Source organism: Anomalospiza imberbis, chromosome 6 (assembly GCF_031753505.1).
Source record: "Anomalospiza imberbis isolate Cuckoo-Finch-1a 21T00152 chromosome 6, ASM3175350v1, whole genome shotgun sequence".
NCBI lineage: Eukaryota > Metazoa > Chordata > Aves > Passeriformes > Viduidae > Anomalospiza > Anomalospiza imberbis.
Window position 1 is genome coordinate 12740549 of NC_089686.1, and position 21463 is coordinate 12762011.

The 21463-nt window shown below is 46.6% G+C and overlaps 1 protein-coding gene across 5 annotated transcripts in view; it reads left to right on the forward strand.

Moving 5' to 3' along the window:
- Positions 1–336: 336 nt before the first annotated feature.
- BCL11B (BCL11 transcription factor B) overlaps positions 337–21463 on the forward strand; it is a 92748-nt gene continuing 71621 nt past the window's right edge. The window contains exons 1-2 of one of the 5 annotated variants that reach the window (XM_068192462.1): positions 337–1528; positions 15139–15507. In XM_068192462.1, coding sequence (XP_068048563.1) covers positions 1471–1528; positions 15139–15507 — 427 coding nt within the window. In that variant the 5' untranslated portion in view covers positions 337–1470. Of the gene's footprint in view, positions 1529–1742; positions 1786–15138; positions 15508–21463 lie in introns of those variants that run through there. The other 4 variants (XM_068192465.1, XM_068192463.1, XM_068192466.1 and 1 more) reach the window with 4 other exon arrangements.

Sequence of the window (21463 nt, forward strand, 5' to 3'; positions counted from 1 at the left end):
GTTTGAAAGAAATGCAGGGGGAACGCGCTCGCCGCCGAGGAGCTGCGGCGGCGCCTGGAGGGAAGGAAGAGCAGCCCGCGACCCCTGAGGAGCCTCCGCTCCTGGGCACGGACGGAGGGAGCACGACCCAGCGCCGAGCCCGGGCGGCGGAGAGCGGCGGCCGCGATGAGCAGCGGCGAGGCGGCTGCACGGGCGGGCAGAGCGGCACGGGCGGGCAGCGCCACCGCCTCCCCCCGCGCCCCCCGCGGACCCCGGCACCCTCCCCCGCCCGAGCCGCCCCCGCTGCGGCCAGCGCCGGGCTCGAGAAGTTTGGCCGTGCGTGAGGATGCGGATTTATTCCTTCCCCCCTCTCTTTCCTTGGCTGCCGGCGCTCCGCGTTCTGAAAGCGGCACTGCACAAAGCCCGGAGCGGCGGCGAGCCCTGCGTGTGCCGTAGTTGGTGTGTGTGCGGTGTGTGTGCGTGTGCGGTGTGTGCGGTGTGTGCGAGTGGCGTTTCTTGTTCTCTTGCAGGGTACAATGTTAAAAAGCCACCGCTAGTCGCCCCCAGTGCTCCTACTCTCTGGGTCTTTTTGTCTCTAGTGCAGATTAAACGTCACGTCCGCACTTGAACTTGAATTTTATCCCATTGTACAGAGGCAGCCCCAGCCATAGAGAGACAGAGCGCTCCCAGAGAACCAGGACTCCGCCATCTTCACATTGCAATATATAATAGTAATAGCCAGCACCAGCCCAGCTGCACTGGGGGCTTCCTTCCTTCCAGTCCCAGTGCCAGGCGAGGGGGGAAGAGTGCAAAGTGGTGCAGGAGCACTGGCAATCCAAAAGCACCAGGGCAAAGCAGTGCCACTTGAACTGGGAAAGAGGAGACACAGTTTCGGCTACCCCTTTTAAAAAAATTCTCTCTGTGTATCTACCCAGCAAGGGTCAATCTCTGAGAAACATTTTTTTGGCGATTTTTTTTTTTTTTTGAGTGGGGCTATCCCAATTCTAGTACTTTTCTTCTTTTTTTACTACAGTTTTTTAATTTTTTTTTTTTTTTTTTTTTTTTTTTTTTTTTTTTACCCTCTTGGTGGAAAAGCGCACTTGCCAATTTGCCAAGCACTCTGGAAAGAGGGAAAGAGAAAAGTGTCACTGGCGGTGCATATCCTCCTAAGTTCAAGAAGAGATCTGGAAGTCCAAGTGGCAGAAGCAGTGGAGAAAAGACAGTGTGTGAAAGAGAAAAAGAGCGAGAAAGAGCTTTTCCTGATGATGATGATGATTTTTAATTGAGAGGGAATCCCAACCAGTGCACCACAGCAGCAACAAAAAGGAGGCTTTTTTTTTTTGTTTTGTTTTTGATTTTTTTGAAAGAAGAACTCGATAAAGAAGAAGAAGAATAAAGAGGGGAAAAAAAAGAGGAGGAGGATCGGCCCCCCAACACATCCCCCCAAACCAGTGCAGCTCTCCAGGCGATGCCAGTGTAAATGCCAGGGCAATGTCCCGTCGCAAGCAGGGAAACCCGCAGCACTTGTCACAAAGAGAGATTATCACACGTAAGTTTGAATTTGGAACCAGACCGAGCCGAAATCGAGAAGCAAAATTAGGGAAGGGGAGGAAGCGGTTGGGGAGGGGGGGGGTGTGTGGGGGGGGAAAACTCCAGGAGCAACCAAAGCTGGTAAATGACTTCAGAGAGACGGAGAGGAGAAGGGAATTAAAGAGGGGAGGGGGGTGTGCGGCGGGGGGGATGGGCTGGGGGTGGAGGGGGGGGAGAAGCCCGAAGTTTGCTGTGCGTTTTTGCAGCGGTGCGGAGGTGAGGCGGCCAGGCAGGCGGGAGGGCAGGCGGCGTGGAGCGGGGAAGGAGCTGCCGGCGGGCAGAGCGCGGCGTGGGGCGGCGCGGGGCTCTCCCGGGCAGCGGCGGCGTGTGCGGGGGGCGGCGGAGCGGGGCGCGCTGCTCCAGGCCGGGCCGGGCCACCCCGGGCCCCGCCGGGCCACTCCGCCGGGGCTCCGCCGCTCGCCCGCGGCCCCGCTGCTCGTTCCTTGCTTCGAGGGTAACGCGGAGCGGTGGGAAAAGTTGGCCGAGAGCCTTGCCTCGGCGTGACAGCCGCGGAGGGTGGGGGGAGGAGGATCAAGGTGGGCAGCAAGGGAGGGAGACGCGGAACGACCGGGGGGACTTAGCGGGAAGCACATGGAGACTGTGGGCCGGCGGCGGCGGGGCCGAGCCCCCCGGCACTGGAGCGCGGGGCAGGTAGACGGCCAGCTGCGCCCAGCCCGCCCCAGGTGCATCGCCGGCGGGGGAAAAGAACTCTCCGAAGCGCGGGGCACGGCAGAACCAGCTCGGCTGGGGCTAGAGGCAGGACAAGGGCTGCCGAGGAGCCGGGTGCGGGCGGGAGTGTCTGTCGGTGGAAGGGGGCGCGAGGAAAGCCGAGGCGGGGACCGGGGATGGAGTGCACGAAATGCGGGTCGGGCAGCGGCACCGGCTCGCCTGCGGGGCAGGAGTGGAGGCTGTACTTTGCTGAAGCTCCCATTGTAAATGAAAATACACACATATACTCCCTCCCGCCGCCCCCCCCCCCCCCCCCAAAAAAAAATAGAGAAGGAAAAAATAGAGGGGGGGAGGGAAAGAGGCATCCCCCCTCCCCCCAACATCAGAGTCCCCCTCCTCCCCGTTCCCACCCCTAAAGCTCCGGGAGAGGGGCGAGTGCCTGCAGGCAGAGTAGGGGGCAGGTCCCCGAGCGGGCGCCCCACTCCGCTGCTCCGCCGCTCCCGTCCCCCGGGGCCTGTGCAGCGAGGCGGGGGGGGAAATGTGGGGGCGCCTCTCGGGGCGTGCGGCCCCCAGCGCTCCACGCTGCTCCGACGCCTCCGGGGCATGGGGAAGGGGGAGGTCGGGGGGGGTCCCCATTTCCCTCCTATAACATAGGACAAGTTTGGGGGTGGTAAAAAAATGCCCGGCACGCCGTGGCCCCGCACCCGGCAAGCCCTGTCGGACCCCTGCCCCCCCGCAAGACGAGTCCGCAAGTTGTTGTGCTGCGGGGGGCGGCGGCTCGCACGGAGCCAGCCCGGGGTTGAGCCTGAGCCGCGGCGGATCCGAATATTTATGCTGAGATTTTTAAAAATTTAAATAAATAAATAAAATATTTCCCCGGCTTCTCTCCCCTCCCCTGAAAGCCAAGAATAGGAGCCATCTGCCAGGAGCATTTGGTGCTTGCGAGCTCTTCTCTTTCTTTGTTACCGGTGATAAATTTCTGTTTGTAAGATTTCCTTGGGAATCGAGATATATATGTGTATATAATTTTTCCACCTCCATTGGGATTTTCTTTTCATAGTGGAGGGCTGTTGGGGGACGGTTTGAGTTCCAAAATATAAATTTCTTTCGCTGTTTCTGTATTTATTTTTCTCACACACACACACACACACACACACACACACACACACAGATATATATGCGTTTTTATGTGCATCTTTATTTTTCAAAAAGTACCCCTCACCCCACCTCCAGCCCATCAGCTGGTGGAACCTTGATGAAGATGCATCTGGCATTCAGCTTTTTCTGGGGGGGTTGTTTTTAATTCATTGTTATTTTGGAACCAGATTTACATCACCATAAAAGGTAGATTCCCCCCTTCCTCAACTCCCTCCCCTTCGTTAATTGCATTTTTGATTTTAACCATCCGGTTTGGAAAATGTCTTATCCTTTTTGTTGGTGGCTTCTTATTTTTCTCCCCTTTCTGTTTTTTAATTTTCTTTTTAAAAGAAAAAGCATCAACAACTACCTAAATCGCCCAGTGTAATTTCTCCCACTTGTTTTCTGTCTCACTTGCGAGGAGATGAGGGGTGTTGAAAGGGGGTGTGCGGAAAATCTGTTTTGTTGCGCACGTCTGAATTTGTTTCAATGGGTGAAACATTTCTTTTCTCGTTGCTGTTTCTGCTGGGGGGGGGGGGGGGGGGAAGGGGGGTGGAGAAGAGAGTCAGGTAGGTTTGTTATTCCAATTTGATCTCCTTTTCCGATCGCTTTACTTGAAGGTAAATAATGAGGCAGGAGAGTATTCAAAGGTGCCGAGGATCTGCGTGTACAATGGGTTTAGCGGGAAGGCTGGGGGAGGAATGGAGAGCAGAGCTGTACGAGCTTCCCTCCCTCCCCTCTTGTATTTATCTATCTCTCCATCCTGAGGAAGCTGGCGGAGAAATCAGGCTGCATACTGAACAGTGGCAGAAAAAAATGAAGGTATCCAGGGGCGGAGGTGGTGGGAGGCAGGGGGGCGGGGGGGAGCTGCGTCGGGCTGGGGTTGGGCTGGGGAGCAGGAGCGCAGGCATTTCAGCGCACAGGTCTAAGCCTCAGCTGCAGGCGTGCAGGAGAGGGGGTCGCAGCCTCTGCACTCCTTGGGAAGTGTCATTCATGGGAGAAAAGCAGCCATGCAGTGTCCTCTCTAAAGGGGAGTTTGGAAAGTAATGGGCAAACAGAATAGGAAACTGAAGCACTTACAACAAAATAGAGTAAATCCCAAGCCAAGACCCCAAAGCCAGGATGAATTGATACTGTTTTTAGAAATCTTGCTCTTATGTTGTGTTTAGCTTGGGCTTTTTTCGCCCTGTCTCCCTTTTTGGCATCTGTAAGGGGAGTTGCATTTCAGGATGGATTGGAGGTCTCTGCCAGGCAAGGAAAGAGATAGGGAAAGAGATGGGGAGAAAGACAGAGAGAGAGAAGGGTTTTCTAACACTGTTCAGCTGGAGTTCATTTGGTTTCATCCACTTGGTGTTTGGAGAAACGTTTAGATCCTGAGTGTAAGACAAACAAACTCAAAAAGGAGAGAAAGTGCAATGTAGTTGTGCTCCAGAGTTGCAGCATCTTATTTGCACAGCGGTCTTTAAGACTGCAAAACGGAATGGCCTGCCTGTGTTTGTCAGGCTCACCCAGGCAGCCTTGTAACCGTGTGTGTGCAGGACAAAAGAAAGAGGTGAAACACATGGTGAGAAAAAAGCAACTCTGGACCTTTCTTCACCACTGGTTGACAGAGCAAACTTGGTAGCCAAGCTCATTTAAATGGGTGGACAATGCAAAAGAACTGATTATGTATAGAAGAGGAGGCTGAAGTGTTGAGCTGCTCGGTGCAAAGAAATGTTATTTTGGTTTTGTTCAAATTGCTGATTTTCCAGCTTAAGATCTTCCATTTTTAACTTAAGAAATCTGATTTCAAGCTACCCCTGCATTTTGCATTTGAAGGAAATGTGAAAGGAAAGAGCATGTGAAAACGTCGCTGGTAGCAGTTTTGCAGAAGGCGGCAAAGCCAGAACATTTCTGTATAGCAGCAGCAAAGATTGAGAGGGAAAGGCACAGGAAAATCATACAATTCCAGGCAGAGAACCAGGTTTCCCAAGGCAGGTCTTCAGTACCTGGTCAACAGGTTTCCTAGGAAGAGCAATAATTTCCTGTATCACTTTGTTTTGTACGTAGTCATTAAAAATCATAACAAAAACCCCTATGATTTTGCATGTCAAAGTTTTGCAAATTGCTCCAAGGAGCTTCTCTTAAAATGCATTTAGATTTAGTGCAATTAACGCACTTTCCCTGCAGAACAAAACCCACACCAATGTAATCAACTCTAATACAAAGAGAATGTAAGCTGTGACTGAAGAATTAGAGAGGAAATTACTATTATTTTAAGGATGGATGACTTTTTCATAATACCTGCCTGGCTGTGCACAGAAAAGCACAATCTTCTTTTAAAAGACATTACATGTGTTTACTTTAAATAAGACAGGGGAAAATAAAGATTGTATGCTGTCGACTTCCAGGTTGCCTTTCATTTGAATATATTTGTATTGGACTTACAAGATAAGTAAAAAAAATACTGGCACATTTTCATAGTTTCTGTTCTTTAAAAATATTTTTTAAAACTGCTGCAGAGTAACTAGGTTGTGGCTGTGGGTTGTTCCGTCCTTTTTAGTTGGTGTGTCCGGTGGCTTAAATAGATATACAGTAGGTGAGAAACCATTTTGCAGTTTTTTTCTTGTCGGCAGATGCAGAGCATATATTGTCAGGCTTATTTAAATACTGAGAAATAATACTCTTCAAGATTGCACAAACTGGCTGCCTTTAATAGAAATGGTGGGAGCCCTTGTTTTGCACAAAAGGTGTGTTTCTCTGCAGAACAAAGGGTTGTCTTGTGGCATATTTGGCCATAATTATGACTTAGAGAATTGTGCGCTTGAAGTAGTGGTACAAATTTTTGATATCATTTATAGGCTCTGGTTGACTTCAGCTGCTCTTCCCAGGGCTGAGCTCGCTCCGAGCAAACCTCTCTGCTTCCAAAATGCCTCGCACACGATTTTATCTTGTCTCCTACATTTCCTACCTGCATCTCTTTGCTCTTTGTGTTGTTTGTTGATGGAAAATACTTTCCAAAATAAACTTCGCCGGCTGCCGGAGCCTGCCGTGTGCCCCGGCCGCCAGTGGCGGGGGTTGGCGACTAGGGGGAGCTCCCAGCCCGTGCGATGGCCGCGCCGGCCCCGCCGCGGGACGCGCGGGATGCGCCGCCGGAGCCCGCGCCGCCGCGCCCGGCGCGCACCGTGCTGCGAAATGCGCTCGGCGTAAAGTTGTAGTATTGATTTTCATGCGAAGATCTATATAGAGCTAGCCGAGAGAGGCTGACAGCGAGACAAATCTATTTTTAACTAAATCGCGGCTGATTAATTGACTCGGGCGGACAGGAGTTTTAATTAAAATTAGTTTTTAACGGTGCTTTTTATTGTCAACAGACAATGTTTAAATTCTCAATTTGTTGTTGTCAGATAATGATCGGGGTAATGATACCTGCACATGAGTGAGCTCCTGCGTGGTGGGGTGTGGGGGGAACCCACGGAGCGTATGTTTGTTCCAGTGGATGTGAAAACACAGAGTGAAGAAGCTGGAGTTGTAGGACAAGATGTGTGCAGCAACAAAGCAGACACACATGTACAGAAATTGGCTTCTATTACATATCAGAAAGCCGCATGCACTTCTGCGGAGAGGATTTGATATGAGATAGTTTAATGTACTTTGATGCTCAGGTCCTTGGAGCAAACTATTTGTAGTTCCGGCAAATGAAAATAAGCATTCTTTTTTTTTCCTAGAGAAATAAACACAAAATCACATCTGTCACGTAGAAGTTGCTGCTGAGTAGCTCACAGGCTTCTCTGACAGTCTTGTGCTGTTCTCTACTGCAGTCGGCTTGGGTGTCATGGATGGAGTTTAGCAGGACGCTTTCTTAACCAAATATATAATTTAGTGGCTTGCACACGGGAAGCTTTGGATATGTGTTTCACACATCCTGAGAACTCCATCGAGTTGCAGCACTATTAACATAGCAGAAGCGTCTTCTTACTTTTAGGGTGCAATATGTGCATGGAGGTTCTTCTGTGACAGGAAAGTGCACTTTATTCTAACCTTCAAGAGAAGTAAATTAGGTCAGACAAAGGATCAGGGCTGTCATCAGCTGTACAGAAACCCTTCACTCTTGGGTAGAGGGGACCAGTAATTTATCTGATGATTTCTCTACTTCATTTAATGTTTGAATTGAGCTAGTTGGAAGCATATAGACAGCAGCCAGCTCATTTGACAGACCGGTAAGCTGAAGAGCACAGTGCCTGGGCCGTTGCTGATGCTAGTGTGGCACAGTCATGGGGAAAACCTTCCCTTCTCCCCTCCCAAAACCTCAGACTTTACTTACTGTGGCTTTCTTTCTATTGCATGATTGTTAACTTTTATCAAGAGAAACAGCTATCCCTCTCTCCTCCTCCCCTTCCTCTACCCACCATGTGCACACACACCCATGCTCCCCTTCCTCTCTCTCCCTCTTCTGCCTCCCACCATTCCCACTCCCTCAGGTCAAAGCCTGGTGGAAAACCCTCCCTGCAGAGACCTGTTACCCCAAAATGGCTCTCAGCCTCCTTACCAGAGCATTTCCTACTCTTTGGTTGCAGTTTGGTTTCTCTAGGGTTGCAGTGCAGTTGGTTGAATTTAGTATCCCTTCGGTACCGTCCAGAGAAAGCATATGGAAAAATAAAGAGTGCTGGGGTTTACCCACATGATTTAAAGTTAGCAATTCCACTAAAGCACTTGGTGAAGCATCAGCATTGTCTGTAGACGGCTTTATATGTACGTACCTTTTTAATGAGGGAGGGAAAAGGCATCAATAACTGCATGCACTGATAAATGCATGATTCATTCAGCTGCTTGTACTATAGCACCTTCCTCCTCCGTGTTTATTTACTTTTTTAAAAATGTATCTGGGCAGGCTGCACACCATTTCTCGGCACTCAGCTGCAGCCTCAGAGGCTCCTGAACATCAGTTAAATTTGCTCGCTGTCTGTCCTCCTTCTCCAAAAGCTGTTGCTTGCTCAGTACTGTAGACCCTTGCTGGAGCTTTAAGTAGCAGCTTATTTCTTTGCTTTTTTTTTTTTTTTTTCCCTTTGCTTTTCTCTTTTTTTCTTTTTTTTTTTTTTCTTTTTCCAAAGGATATATAAAAAATGCCTAAAGCAGGCTATTCGAAAACAAATTAAAGTAGAGGGACACACTTCATGCATTGCAGGCACGCGCCAGTAGAAGGGGGTTAGAAGAATATAATCATTTTACTGGCAAAAGTGACACCAGATCGGGGATTTGATTAATGGTGCAGCATTCACAGGGACTTAGTTCTGTATTTTTGACATATGCAAGTCTTTTGTGTAGTTGCCTCAGTGCAAGAAATTCCGTTTTGTTTTTTTCCTGGAGCAGCTGATAATTTGTATGTGTGCTGGATATGCCCAAGGTACTTTCCAAAGACTAAGCACTAGACAGCACAGTACAAAAAAGGAATCCAAAGTTAAGGGAGAGGAAAAAAACATACTGGTTTACTTAACTTTTTTATGACCCCTTTTACTAAGCCACTGGAAGAAGCCATAAATTCGCTGAATGTTATAATGAGTATGCTTCAATGAAAGTAAAAAAAAAAAAAAAGGCTTAAGAAAATCGTATATGAGCAACAGTGTGCCATAAACAATTTAAAAATGCAGTCTCTTTTAAGTCTGATATTTAAGAAAAGAACAGATCTGTTGTGTGTTTAATACATGCTCAAAACTAATTACTTAATTTTGATCATGCCTTTTAAATCCTTGGGTAAGAATCTCTGCTTCCAGTATTCTTTTCTATGCCAGTTGAAAGCCTGTACCCAAATACCGCTCCTTCTCCTTTTGTGGCACCGAGCACTCCTTTCTCTCCTTGGTTGTCGTTTAGTTTTAAATAAAACAAATGTATTCACTGGGGAACAAAGAGTGCTTTTATATCACATCATCACATCCCATTTTATCTGCAGAGATTTACAGCTTCTGCAGTCTATAGAAGAGCCTATACATTTTCTGCTTTCAAAAGCAGTAAATATTTTTTTATGAATGTATAGTTTACTTAAGAGACACACTACTCTCTTCCGTACCACTGTACATAGTTTCTGAAGAAATAACATCTGACAAGTGTTGGAGATTTGTGCAGATTCTTGGATATTCTTGTCTTTTGTCCTGTTTGGGTCCGGCGTGGTTATTATGTCCTTTTACTTCTTCTTTTCCCTAAATCCTGATGTGTTGACTGGCTCTTTTTGGCAGTGCTTGGGCTTGTTCTGTCTCAGGTGTGTACAGAGGGTTAAACTGCTTTCTGAGAGATTCGGTCTTCTGCAAAAGGTGCCTGAGGTACCAGTGCTGCAGCACAGTCCTTCACCTCGCGGCCCTCGGCGGGTGCTGAAGCGCTGGAGTGACCGGGTCACGCCGCGCACCTCCCCTGCACCGCCGCGCCCCGGTCCCCCGGCGGTGCCAGCGGGGGCTCCATCCAGCCCGCCGGGGCCCCGGCACCTGCCGCGCTGTGCCGCCGGCCGCCGGCACGTGGCGGCGGGGCACTGGACGGCGGCGGCTCTGCGGCTGCACCGGGGCCCCGCTCGCACGGCACGGAGGGGCACAGCCTCGCCTGCCGCTGCTCCGGCTGCCTTTGTGCACTTCGCACATGCGGAGCGTGCCTGAGAAAGCGAGGCAGAGTACGGTCCCCTGAGTTTTGGGGGCTTCTCCATCAAGTTGTCTTTTTTGGCAAACTCAGCCTCAGACTTACTTTTAGGAAGAAATTAAATACCCCAAACAATTGCTTTGCAGTCTTCAGAAAAATTAAAAATTGGTGTCAGATAAGCGGTGCCTGGTACCGCTGAGTGTGATGCTGGTGCAATATGTAGGCATAATCTCAGCTCTGCACCTTGTGGCTGCAGGGAGCTGCTGGGATGCTCTGGAAGCAGGTTATTGATAAACTTCGACGGCAAAGAGCCGCGTTGCCCGCTTTGAGCAGCGTTAGTCTTTGTGCAGCAAGGATCCTGACACCGATCTCGATGATAACCCAGCCAGAGAGCGTGTGATTCAAGCTACTTTCCGTTAAGCATGTTGATGTTACAGTAAATGTGACATGTGGGTGTTGATTGAAGGGACATAATTTTCAGGCCTGCTTTGGGCCAACACCCTGAAGAGCAAGTCAGTCCTTTGTGCTCGCTCCCCAACTAGGCTGAGCTCTTTCTGCCTGTGCCTTCAAGACAGCAGTGACTGTGAGGAGAACAGTGCACTTGATGTGCTGCAGCACATTTCTAGGCAGTATCCTCTACCTGGCCACCAAGAACTGTGTCCCGATGGTGGAATCCGGGCTCCCCCAGCTTGTCCCAGAGAAGGGTAGCCTCTGGGGTAGCCTGTGCCTTGTCTCCCAGGTGGACACAAGGGTGGGCAGAGGCTGTGGCAAGGTGCCGGGGCAGGCAGGGCACCCAGCAGAACCTCTGCAGTGAAGGCACTGGCAGCGCTTGCCTTCACCACCCCGTTATTGATTTGTGCAGAGAGCAGCCACGGGAGGGAAGTTTCACATGCAATACTTTGGCCCAACACCAAAACATTTCCTCTGCCCCCTTTGCCTCATTTTGATACTGTAGAACAAGAAAAATAAGGAAAAGAATAGGTTGGCAACTTCTAGATCTTTTTTTACCCTGGTTTTGCAGAGCAATAAAAAGACAAGAAAATAAATGATTGCTGTCTGGACCCAGCCTCACCCAAACTTTGTGAACAAGCGTCCGTGGTTCTGTCCTTTAAAGCTTTGGAAATGGCTTTTAGCAAAGCAATCCTTCCCACTGTTCGTGGGTAAGATTTTGGGACAACTGACAGGCAGAAAGTAGTTAGCATTTGCATTCACTTTAATACTGGGCATGAGAGCATTGTTTGCATGGGGCACATATGCTCTAATGATGTCACCATGCTGGAGTAGGAGTGCTGGTGCTTTGTGACAGTGCCTCCATGGAATTAAGGGGTTTGTCCACTGTATTTTGGTGTGGTAGACAGCCAGAGACCTTGGAGATGCTGCTTAGAGTCCAGTCAGCAAGTGTAATGCTTTTTTTTTGAGTAAAACAAATGATTTAGATTGTCCGGTTGCTTTAATTTCACAAAGCCATCATATAACAACTGTGTCACTCATGTCCCCAAAGATTGCCCATCGCCAGCTCACTGTGCTCCCTAGCACAGGATGCCAAGGCAATCCTCTGTGTAGGAATCTCTGGATGTAGGGAAAATACTGGGTACACCTTAACACGCCTGAAAGAACCAGGGCACGAGTCCTGGCTGGAAATAGCTAATTTGCTTTTTTTTACTTTTCCCATGTAAGCGACATGAGATGTTTTCCCTTCTCCTATTTTGCCTAATTTCTTCTTCTTAAAAATATAAATTAATTTAAAATAAATACTTGTGAAGAAATACCCTATTACCTCTAAACCCGTCTACCAACAACAGCAATAAAACCACAGAATTAAATTCAAATAATGTGAAGCGACTCATTTTAAACCCACAGACACAAGCAGAGTCAGAACTTTAGATTGAGACTGGCCTAAATTGCCCCACTGGTATTAAGGGGCTCCTTAAACAGCCTAAGATCTTGCCTGTTGTATTAACCAGGCATGACCCAATGCGTTATGGGCTGGACTTGCAGGCTTTTTTCTCTTTCCCTTTGTGGGTTTTAAATCTCTCCTGTAATGTTACTTGAATGTAGGTTTTTAATGGCTTAATTGAGTTGTCAATAGGAAGCCTTTTCTTTTTTTGTGTTATTTTTATTCTGAGTAAAAAAAATAAATGCAAATTGACATGGATAAAATGCATTTGAAGATCTATTCAGTATTTTGTTTTTCATTCTTTTATGCCTGTTTTCCATGTTGTGAATAAGGGGATGTAATATAGCTTTTGCATTGTTGGGTGAATAGCTGGTCTCATGATTGATGATTTATTAAGCTCAAATCAGAAATAGAGTTGAGTAAAAAAAAAATCTTTTGATAGTTTGAAACCCAATTACTACTGATCACGAGGGCTCGGCGTACTAAGAAAACGAAAAGCTGATTTTTGGTGATGTGATGACTGCCAAAATATGAAGGGATACCAGATGTTATTTTAAAAAAGTGCCATTGCAGAGTCCTTGGAAAGAGAGAGTGAGTGAGTGTAAGCGAATAGGCATATGTGGATTTAACTAATATTCAAATGAAGTGTAGAACTGAAAAGAAAGAATTCGTAACAGTTTAACTGTTCAAACCTCCTTCATGTTTCCACAGACGCCTGGTCAGGACCCTTACCAATTGCAGTAATTTTGCTACGTTTTCTGAAGAGCACAATCTAAATCACAGGCAAAAAAAATTATAAATCCTCACATCAAAAAGATAATAAAGTTGAGATCTGTGCTTTTCTTTATATTTGTTACATATATATATATATATATATATATATAAATGCCAAAATTCAGCCTTTGTAATTTAAGACACAGATTTTAATCAAAAGGCTTCACAGGAATGTTAGTGAAACTAGTAAAAAGCATTTTCCCCCCTTGCCATCTTTTATTCTTACGACCCTTGGTTCAGTTCTTGTTTTCATGTTGTCTTTTCCAGCTCTTTGTCCCATCTCCCACTTGTGTATCTTCGTGCCTGTGTGTGCCTCTCTGTATAGTTTTTTTTAAATATTTTGACACACTTTTCCCCCTTAATAGGAATTCTGGGTACAAATTGAGTGCACATTTCTAAAAGACCCTTTTCACAGTCCTTTTCTTTTGGCTCTAAAATGATGTATATGTAATTGGTAATTAAAGGTGCAAGCTCTCTTCAATATAAACAATATTGTTCAATGTTAGATCATTAAAGGGAACTGCAGCACTAAATAATTACCTTTTGCATCGTGACACACTGTTCGCAGGTATCAGCTCCCTTCCCTGCAGTATCTTTTCAGCACAGGTTTATGGTCACATTTTCACTAAGGCAAGGAGACATCTTTTCATGATATAAATTGATGAATTAATTGCTTAGTATTGTCTTCAAACTCCTTTTAAACCTAGATTAAGAGGAAAACGGTAATTAATGATTTTCAGAATGAGTGAGTTGGGAAGCATAAGCCTTCTCGTGCCCATCGTTGGCTCCAGCAGGATGGTCCATGCCTGGGCACTTCTCTGGGGTCCTTGTCCTCTTCTGCCGTCGCTGTTGCTGCTGCTGCCGCTCTCCGCTTTGCTGTTAGAGAGCTCTGATGCAACTTGTAATACAGCTGCTAGATCTGCTGATCAGTTATTTATTCTGGAAGGCAAAAATGAGAGTGATTCTTTTTCTAACTACCTTTTTTCAAGGCTTAACCATTTTGGTGCCAGGCAATGCATTCCACCTTCTACCTCTTGCCCCTTTTCTATGTGTTTCTTGTTTTGTTTATTTTTGTGGTTTTTTTTTTTTTTTTTTTTTTTTTTTTTTTTTTTTTTTTGCAATTGCTGTGGGGTGGGACAAAAATCCTTTTTTTTTCAGAATGGAGAAGCGTCCAGGTCTCAATTATAACATCTGTCTATCACAGTCTTACTTCTTTGAGATATTTGTGTTACTTACTTTCCCCAGGAAATCCATGAGGAAACTAATAGAGAACATTTTTCCACCTATTCCTTTAATCCTGATTCGATAATCGATTGGAGGTCTCAGTCACTGATTTACATACTGTTAGTTCCTCTGTTTTGTTCAGCCTAAATCCTATAGTCCTTGAAGAAGCAAATCAGCCTTAGGCAAAAGTCAGTGGAAATTTTGCCTAAGTACAGTCCAAGGTTTGTATGATTTGGCAGTTACATAGCAGAACAAGAGAAAACAAACAAAATCCATGTTTTGCCCAGAAATGGATTGTGATCCACAATTATTTAATAGTGTAAAAATTATCTTCTAAATACTGATTTAAAACACACTGTGTTTTATTAATTGTGAAATGAGAAGCTACATATTTTCTAGAAACTTATTCAGGTCACACAAAAATTCTTTCCCAGTCTTTTTGGGTAAAGGTAGAAAATTCAACATGTCTGTGGACAAGATTTAAACAAAAAAAACCTTTTATTAGCCTATATAGCAATGGCAGTGTTTTTGGCATTGGAAAAATAGAGTGGAATATTTCAAGCTCAGCCAATATTCCAGTATATTAAATGAGCGCCTCATTCCCTTTCCTACTGTACACAATTTTGAAACCCCTTAACTGCTCATGAGACCATACCCTGCTTATGTTAGTCTTGCAAGTAGTTTTTTGTAATTTCTGCTAATGGGTGATCATTTAATCTTGCCAGTAACTCTGTAATGGGACAAGGTGGTACTAATTTTGTATGTCACGGGGAGCCCAGTCCTGCTAGTTTGGTGCATAAAAGCTTTCCCTATCTCCCTGAAAAAGAAGGAAAGACTTGGGTGCACAAGCTTTGCTGGATGGGGCCTTGGCCAGATGGCTGGGAGACGCGGAGGGAATGAGAAGGTGGGATAAAAAGAGAGGAACTATTTCAGAATGTGACTCGGGGCTCGAACGCTTGCAAAATGGCTCTTTGCTGATATCCTTGTAGTGCTGGCAGCAGTGGGAAGGAGCTGTCAAGAAAGCTATGCCAGGTCAGCCTTTCCATTTTGTTTCAGGCAGGCTTGGTTGCAAAATATATTGAAATCATTCTGGGAGAGCGGAAAAGCTGAAAAATAAAAGAAAGATCTAATCAGGCTTGGCTCCTTTGAGGGGGGTGGGGGGAGGCTGGGCCTCTGGTGATGCATCCTTCAGAGTCTGTGAACACTCAAAGCAATCTCTTTCTCTTTTCCCCTCGTCCCTTTCCTCCCTTTTTCTCCTTGTCCATGCAAAGCAGAGGCTGACCATGTGGAACCGGCACTGGCCGACGAGGACGAGAGCCTGGCAATAGCAGACCCAGGCGGCATCAGCATCGCCGCAGGCGGGACAGACCCCGACTTGTTAACCTGCGGACAGTGTCAGATGAACTTCCCGCTGGGAGACATCTTGGTTTTTATAGAGCACAAGAGAAAACAGTGCAATGGCACTGGTGGTGTCTGCTATGAAAAGAGCATGGATAAGAGCAGCCCTCCCCCCTCCTCACGCGCCGAGCTCAGGAAAGTGTCAGAGCCAGTGGAAATCGGGATCCAAGTCACACCCGATGAAGAAGACCGTCTTCTCACGCCTACAAAAGGAATTTGCCCCAAGCAGGAGAACATTGCAGGTACAGCACGTTTTACACTTAATCAACTTGCCTAGGTAATCTTTTAACTAGAGTCCTCTAGAAAGTGCGACGAAACAGGCTTCAGCAACATGTCTTTATAGGAGCCATCCATGTGGAGTATCCTCACAGCTCTGCAGGGCTGTCCATCCCCTGTTTAATTCTTTTTAGCTATCTGTGCAGGGCCAGCTGCTGGAGAAAGGGGCCTCTCAGGCAGCTGGGAGAGCTAAGGGGCAGTCTGTACATCTGGGAAAAAGCAGAAAGTTTGGGTCAGAAAACATATCAGGAACATCCTTAAGCAAGTAGCAGTGGCAGAGGGATAGGGGACTTCAGTGAGGTGCCCAGTTCAGTCCTGTTCCAGATACCCTTTGTCACATGCAGACTCACTGGGAAGGGCTGCATCCTGACACTAGAAAAAATCCTCTTCCAGATGACTGGTAGTGGGAAGATTTTTTTGTGAGGGCTAAAGCAGGGTTTCATTAAGTCCTTCATTTTTCATTTCCTGGGGTAGATGTCAGCTTCCTGGCCTGCACTGCTGCCTGTGCTGCCTGTTCTGGGTCTCCTTAGATGGCTTGGGTTGGGTGAGTAACACCTCCACTCTCATGCACTCCCCAAAGAGACCTTCTGAATAAGGACACAAGAGCACAGGCTGGCCTGGGTGAGCAAATTGCAGGCATTTCTTTTTCTAAAACTCTCACATGGGGTGAAGTTAACATTCATTCAGTGGACCGCCCCCGCTCAGATGTGGGCAGGCAGGTGATGATTATCCACCTAGGTGAGGTGGTATGCAGTGGTTCCTGCAGAGTGCCTGGCATGGGGTAGCTTCCATCAAGCAGGGTGTTTTTCCCCTCTGCAGTGGTGAAAGGATGACTCTCCTCCCTGTAGTGAGTGGGGGTTTTATGTTACACAGCAGGATCTCCCCTCAAACAGGCCTTTTTTGTTCAAACCGACTGCATCCCATGCAGAAGACCAGTGACAATCTGCCTTTGCTGCCACTATCCCGATTTATCTAGGAGTTGTCCTATGGGATTAGATCTGACAGTCCAGGATCCTAGCTGTGGTAGAGATGCTCCCATGAGGGGATCCCCAGAAGGCAGGTGAGCAGCTCCTATCTCTACAACTGAAGCTTAAGAGATTTCTGCCTTTAGTGTTGGAGGTGTCTGAGCCAGTTCCCAGCATCTCTGACAGGCTTGGGCATCACATCAGTGAGGTTGTGGGCTTTAAAATGCTGCGGTCTTCAGACCTCCTGTCTTTTAGGACAGGGCATACAATGCCCATTGACTACACTGTTCTCTTCTAGGAGTATTTTTTGGGTGCAGCCACCAACCTGACATGGGGCAGCTGGTAGCTCTGGGAGCATTAGCTGTGGCAGGCCTGTGCTGTAGCATTGGAAGCAAACCTACCGTAAGACCTGACTCTGTCTTTTCCTCATCCTTTTTCAGCTTTCCTCATCCTTTTGCAGTCGTGAATACATTTCTTGGTAGAGATGACTACATCATGGTGTAGCAGATTTGAGGGCTAGATTTCCTTTCCATTTGGTAGGAGCAGAAGGGAAGTATTTAGGACCTTCCCTAGTCTGCTGAAGGCTGCCTGAGTGGTGCTGAGCACTCCCAAGAGCTGTTGATCTCTGTGCAAGCTGATGGTGCTCAGCCCCTTGCGGAGGGTGTGCAGTGCTTAGTAAGGCTGGTTTAGGAGAGCTCTGCTGCAGTTGCAGTCCAGAGCTCATCTCTTACTAATCTCTGCCCAAGTTCAGTCCATAGTACCTCAATGGTTACACCCAGAGCAGCGGGGGCTGTCCCATCCCAGCTTCTGGGGGTCAGCAACAGCATAACCAAAGCTTTTGCCATGCAGAAAATCTGCTGGGGTAGGAGGTTGTGAAGGAGATGTTCACATGTGGAAAAGGCATAAAAAAAATTAAAAGCCAATCTGGAGCACCTAATCTCTTTCAGACTAAACTGAATATCAAATGAAAAATATGTAGAAAAGATTTTGAATTGAGAAAAATAAAAGGGTTTATCATTTGATTGGCATTTTCTCAGCAGTGCATGGAGATAGGGACATCCACTAAACAGTGCTGTAATAATACTTTCTCAATTAGGAGCCCAGCTCTGAGATAAAAAGGTGCAGTGTCCTTCCATATTTTTTTAATAGCAGCGGATAGTTTTCAATAGTAGGATAAAAGCCTCACATTACAGCCATGGAGGGTAGCCATGAAAAACCCACAGAAGTCATTCACTGGAAAGGCTTTAGTGGGATATACCAAACCCCTTATTTATATTTCAATAGAAAGGCTTTCTGCATTAGCCAAGAAAATCAGAATCTGCATTTAACATTAAAGGTATTTCCCAGTGAGCGGCTGTAGAGCATTGTTGTTAGATTTGTTAAAAAAAGAGACTAAATACGATTTCATAAAAGGGAAACTTAATCTCTAAGGCAGCTTTCTCCTACCCTGCCACCCCCTCTCTTTATTTTTTTATTTTTTTGTAATAATGCAACAGCCTACAGTATTTTTACTTTATATGTGACGAAAGATATTCTTAGCCTTTCTGTACTGCGACAGGAAGAATGAATTTCTTTATTCCACCAAGAAATATGTAAAATAATCCCTTAGAAGTATGGGAGATATGTTTGTTCAAAGCATTTAAAATGTTATTTTAATCAAAGGCACAAAACACTCTACATGCTGTGTCAGCTAAAGGAGACCATTACATTTTAACAGCAAATCATGTTCTTTTTCCCTCTCCTAGCCAGCCCCCCTCTTTGAAACTAACTTTTTTTTTATTAAATAAAAAGGCGAAAAAGATTAAAGAATAATAAAAAAAACTTCAGTGGCTCAAATGTATAAAGTAATTTAATATGGTGGAAGCATTAATTATTTTAGCTTAATTGAATTCTGAGGACTGCAGTAGTTGCATTTTTGTAGACAAGCTCTGTTTATTATTTCTTTGTGTAGATTAACAGTAAAGGAAACATAGATAACTTTCAGTTATTTATTGTAAAATAAATGTGTCAATTCATGTGTAAAGCAAGCTGTTCAAAGATAATTGAGTCTTTATATTTGAAGAGGGAAACCAGAAATCACCCTTTTGCCACTCCGGCTCCCTGAAATATGCTGCCACCACTGCTGTCCTCGAAGAGGTTTCAGCTCCTCTCCTTGATCTTGTGTTATTTTTGCAGACCTTCTTATTTGGTCAGAATGATTTAAAAAGCCTTTCGTGGTGTGACTAAGCCACCAGACCTTACATCTTCCCATGGCTGAATGCTCTGAGGGTATGTCAAGTGCTGAGCTTGGCTCTGCCATTGTACCTCTCGTAGCTCTGGGTGTGAGGATATTGGGACGCAGAAACCGCGCTGAGTATTCATCCTGGCACATGGTGTCCTGAGGTCTTTCTTCCTCTCTTTATTTTTACTTTCTTGGTAGCTTTTCTTGCCCCAGTCACTGAATACCTCTTGACCACACAACAGACCTTGTGCTGCTTTGAGGGACACGTTGAGGCAGAACTCAGGAGCCCATGAGAATTTTTATGCATGCAACACAAACCTCCGACAGACTTTTCTATATTCCAGTGGAAACAAAGGCAACTTTGTCTCTGCAATCAGCTTTTAAAGATCTACTGATAATGAAATCTGTCATCTTTCCCTGACTGGTAACTTGCAAATCCAAGTTTTCAAAGTGTTTTCATTTAGTTACCACTGTCCATAAGATGTGTGGTAGCATGTTAGCTGGCGCTGGGAGGACGTGACTTACTTAGGAGCAGTCTGCCCTGTAAAGGTTTTTTTTCCTGTTTTTCAAATTGGCTGACCTGTTTGAATATCAGTTCTGCCTCTTGTATAGAGGGTGTGATAGTATCGAAGAGATGTACCAGATTGTTGCACAGCAAAACATAACCAGGCCAATGAGTTGGCAAGCAGTTATTGGTCACTGCTTCTTTTATTTTACTGCTGGCAGGTATTTTGGAAAAAAATAGACCACTGTTGTATTTTATACCTCTTTTTATCTTTCATATTTATCAGATCTTGGGCATAACCAGGTGACCTGTCCTGGCTGAAGAATGACCTGGGAAGGTGCTCCCACTGTCGTTTCACTGATGGTATCTCACCTCTTCCCCATGGCCCTGTGGTCTGTTTGTTAGCAGGATTATCTGAAACTATCCAAGTTAAAAAAAAAGTACCAATCAGCTTGATTTTAATGCTGAGTGCTTTCACAGAAGCCCAGTAAAGAGGAGGGAGCCTCTGTGGAGCAGGCACCACTTGGACCAGACCTTCTCCAGATTCACTGGCAGGTCTACACCTTCAGGTCAGCAGACCTTCACAAACATATAACTACAGCAGCAGCAGAGGTTCACTAAGATGGTGAGCTAATTTTTGCAAAGATAGTGATAGAAAAGGAGAGGGGGTTGATTGGAATTCCGCATTCATCCCGTCCCAGCCACCAGTGCTGGGCTCCATACATTGTACTAGATGTACATCATGAAAAAAGGCTCCCTGTCAGAGGCAGGATTTAACTGCAACCCCTGCTCCATGAATGTTCATTTCAGGCTTTTGAATGGTAAAACTGCCAGTGAGAGAAACTAAATAACTCGCATGTGCTGGAAGCCAGAGATAAACACCGCTGCAGGTTGCCATGAAATGGGCTATTTGATATATTTAGAATTGTTATTTTTCTCCAAATTAAGATTAGTTAAATCCATGTGTGTTGTGTGAGTGACTGTTAACTCAATGGCATGGATTATCCTTTTTTCAAATCTTGACAGCTAATTATTATTGCTGCCTACCCTGAGACATTCTCTTACAATGTACCATTATGGACCTGTGCACCCATATTTAACTGCAGGACTCAGACAGGCGTCATGAGGCCTTCACACGTGAGGGGAGGGAAAGGCGAGCTGAAACAACCCAAGGACTGCGATGGTGACTTCAGGCAGGTTGGGAAGAGGTGTTCTGAAGCTGAGCTGGCACAGGGCTTGGTGGCTGTCCCCTTCCCAAGCCTGTCATGGTACCAGGTGCTGCTACCAGAACCTCCCTGGGGCAACGGGTCTTGCAGGAGTGACTTGTAAAAGCGAGGTCAGGAGAAAACAGTATGTGAAGAAAAAGAGGCTTCTAGAAGTATGTGGTGACAGTGCCTGAGAAACTCGGCTGCAATCCTTTTCATGAGGCTTTTCCAGGCTTGTTTCTTCCCTTGAATCTGCTAGGGTTTTGCAGAGGAGTTACCTGGTCACCTCCTCCTACTCCTTTGCTGCTTCAGCAGGTATTTAGCAACACGTTCTGCTAATTGGTGTTGCTGAACAGTAAGGGGAGGACACATGACACAAGGAAGGTGTCAACTGACAGTGCCCTGAGAGTGGGTTAACGAGCAAGCTTCCAGCCCCTGGGACCTTGTTGAGGTCCTTGCTGCGGTGTGGAGAGAAAAACAAACAGGGTGATCTCACAAAGAGCCCTGCTTGCACCTGCTTGTATGGGGGTGGAGGGCATGCTTAAGGAACTTGGCTCTCCTCTGGGGACAGGGCACCCGCAGCCCACAGGAGCAACCTGCAGTGGCAGCTGCCCTCTCCGGGTTTGCTGAAGCTTCAAGCTTGAACAAGGGCTGCTGAAATGTTGATGGCTTTAAGTTTTAAAGCTGCTTCTGGAGGTCAGCATGGGGCTCTCCAAGGAGCATGATTGTACCCCTGTGGGACATCCTAAGAAAGGGCAGTGTGGAGGGTGCCTGTCAGCATACCACCCCCAGGGCTGCAGCCACAGGGCGATGGTTCCAGCGTCTCTCACCAAGGCGGCAGCACGGACCCTGCTAACCCCAGCAAGAGTTAAAGGTGAGAAACCTGCCAGTTACAAAACGCTTCCTTCCCCTTGCTTGAACTCCACCACACCCTGGGGCCCCACTCCAGCACCCACTGCTGAGACCCAGCCTCTCCCTGCTGCCACCTCAGCTTGTCCCAGTTGTCCTGCCCAGTGTCTGGCCCTG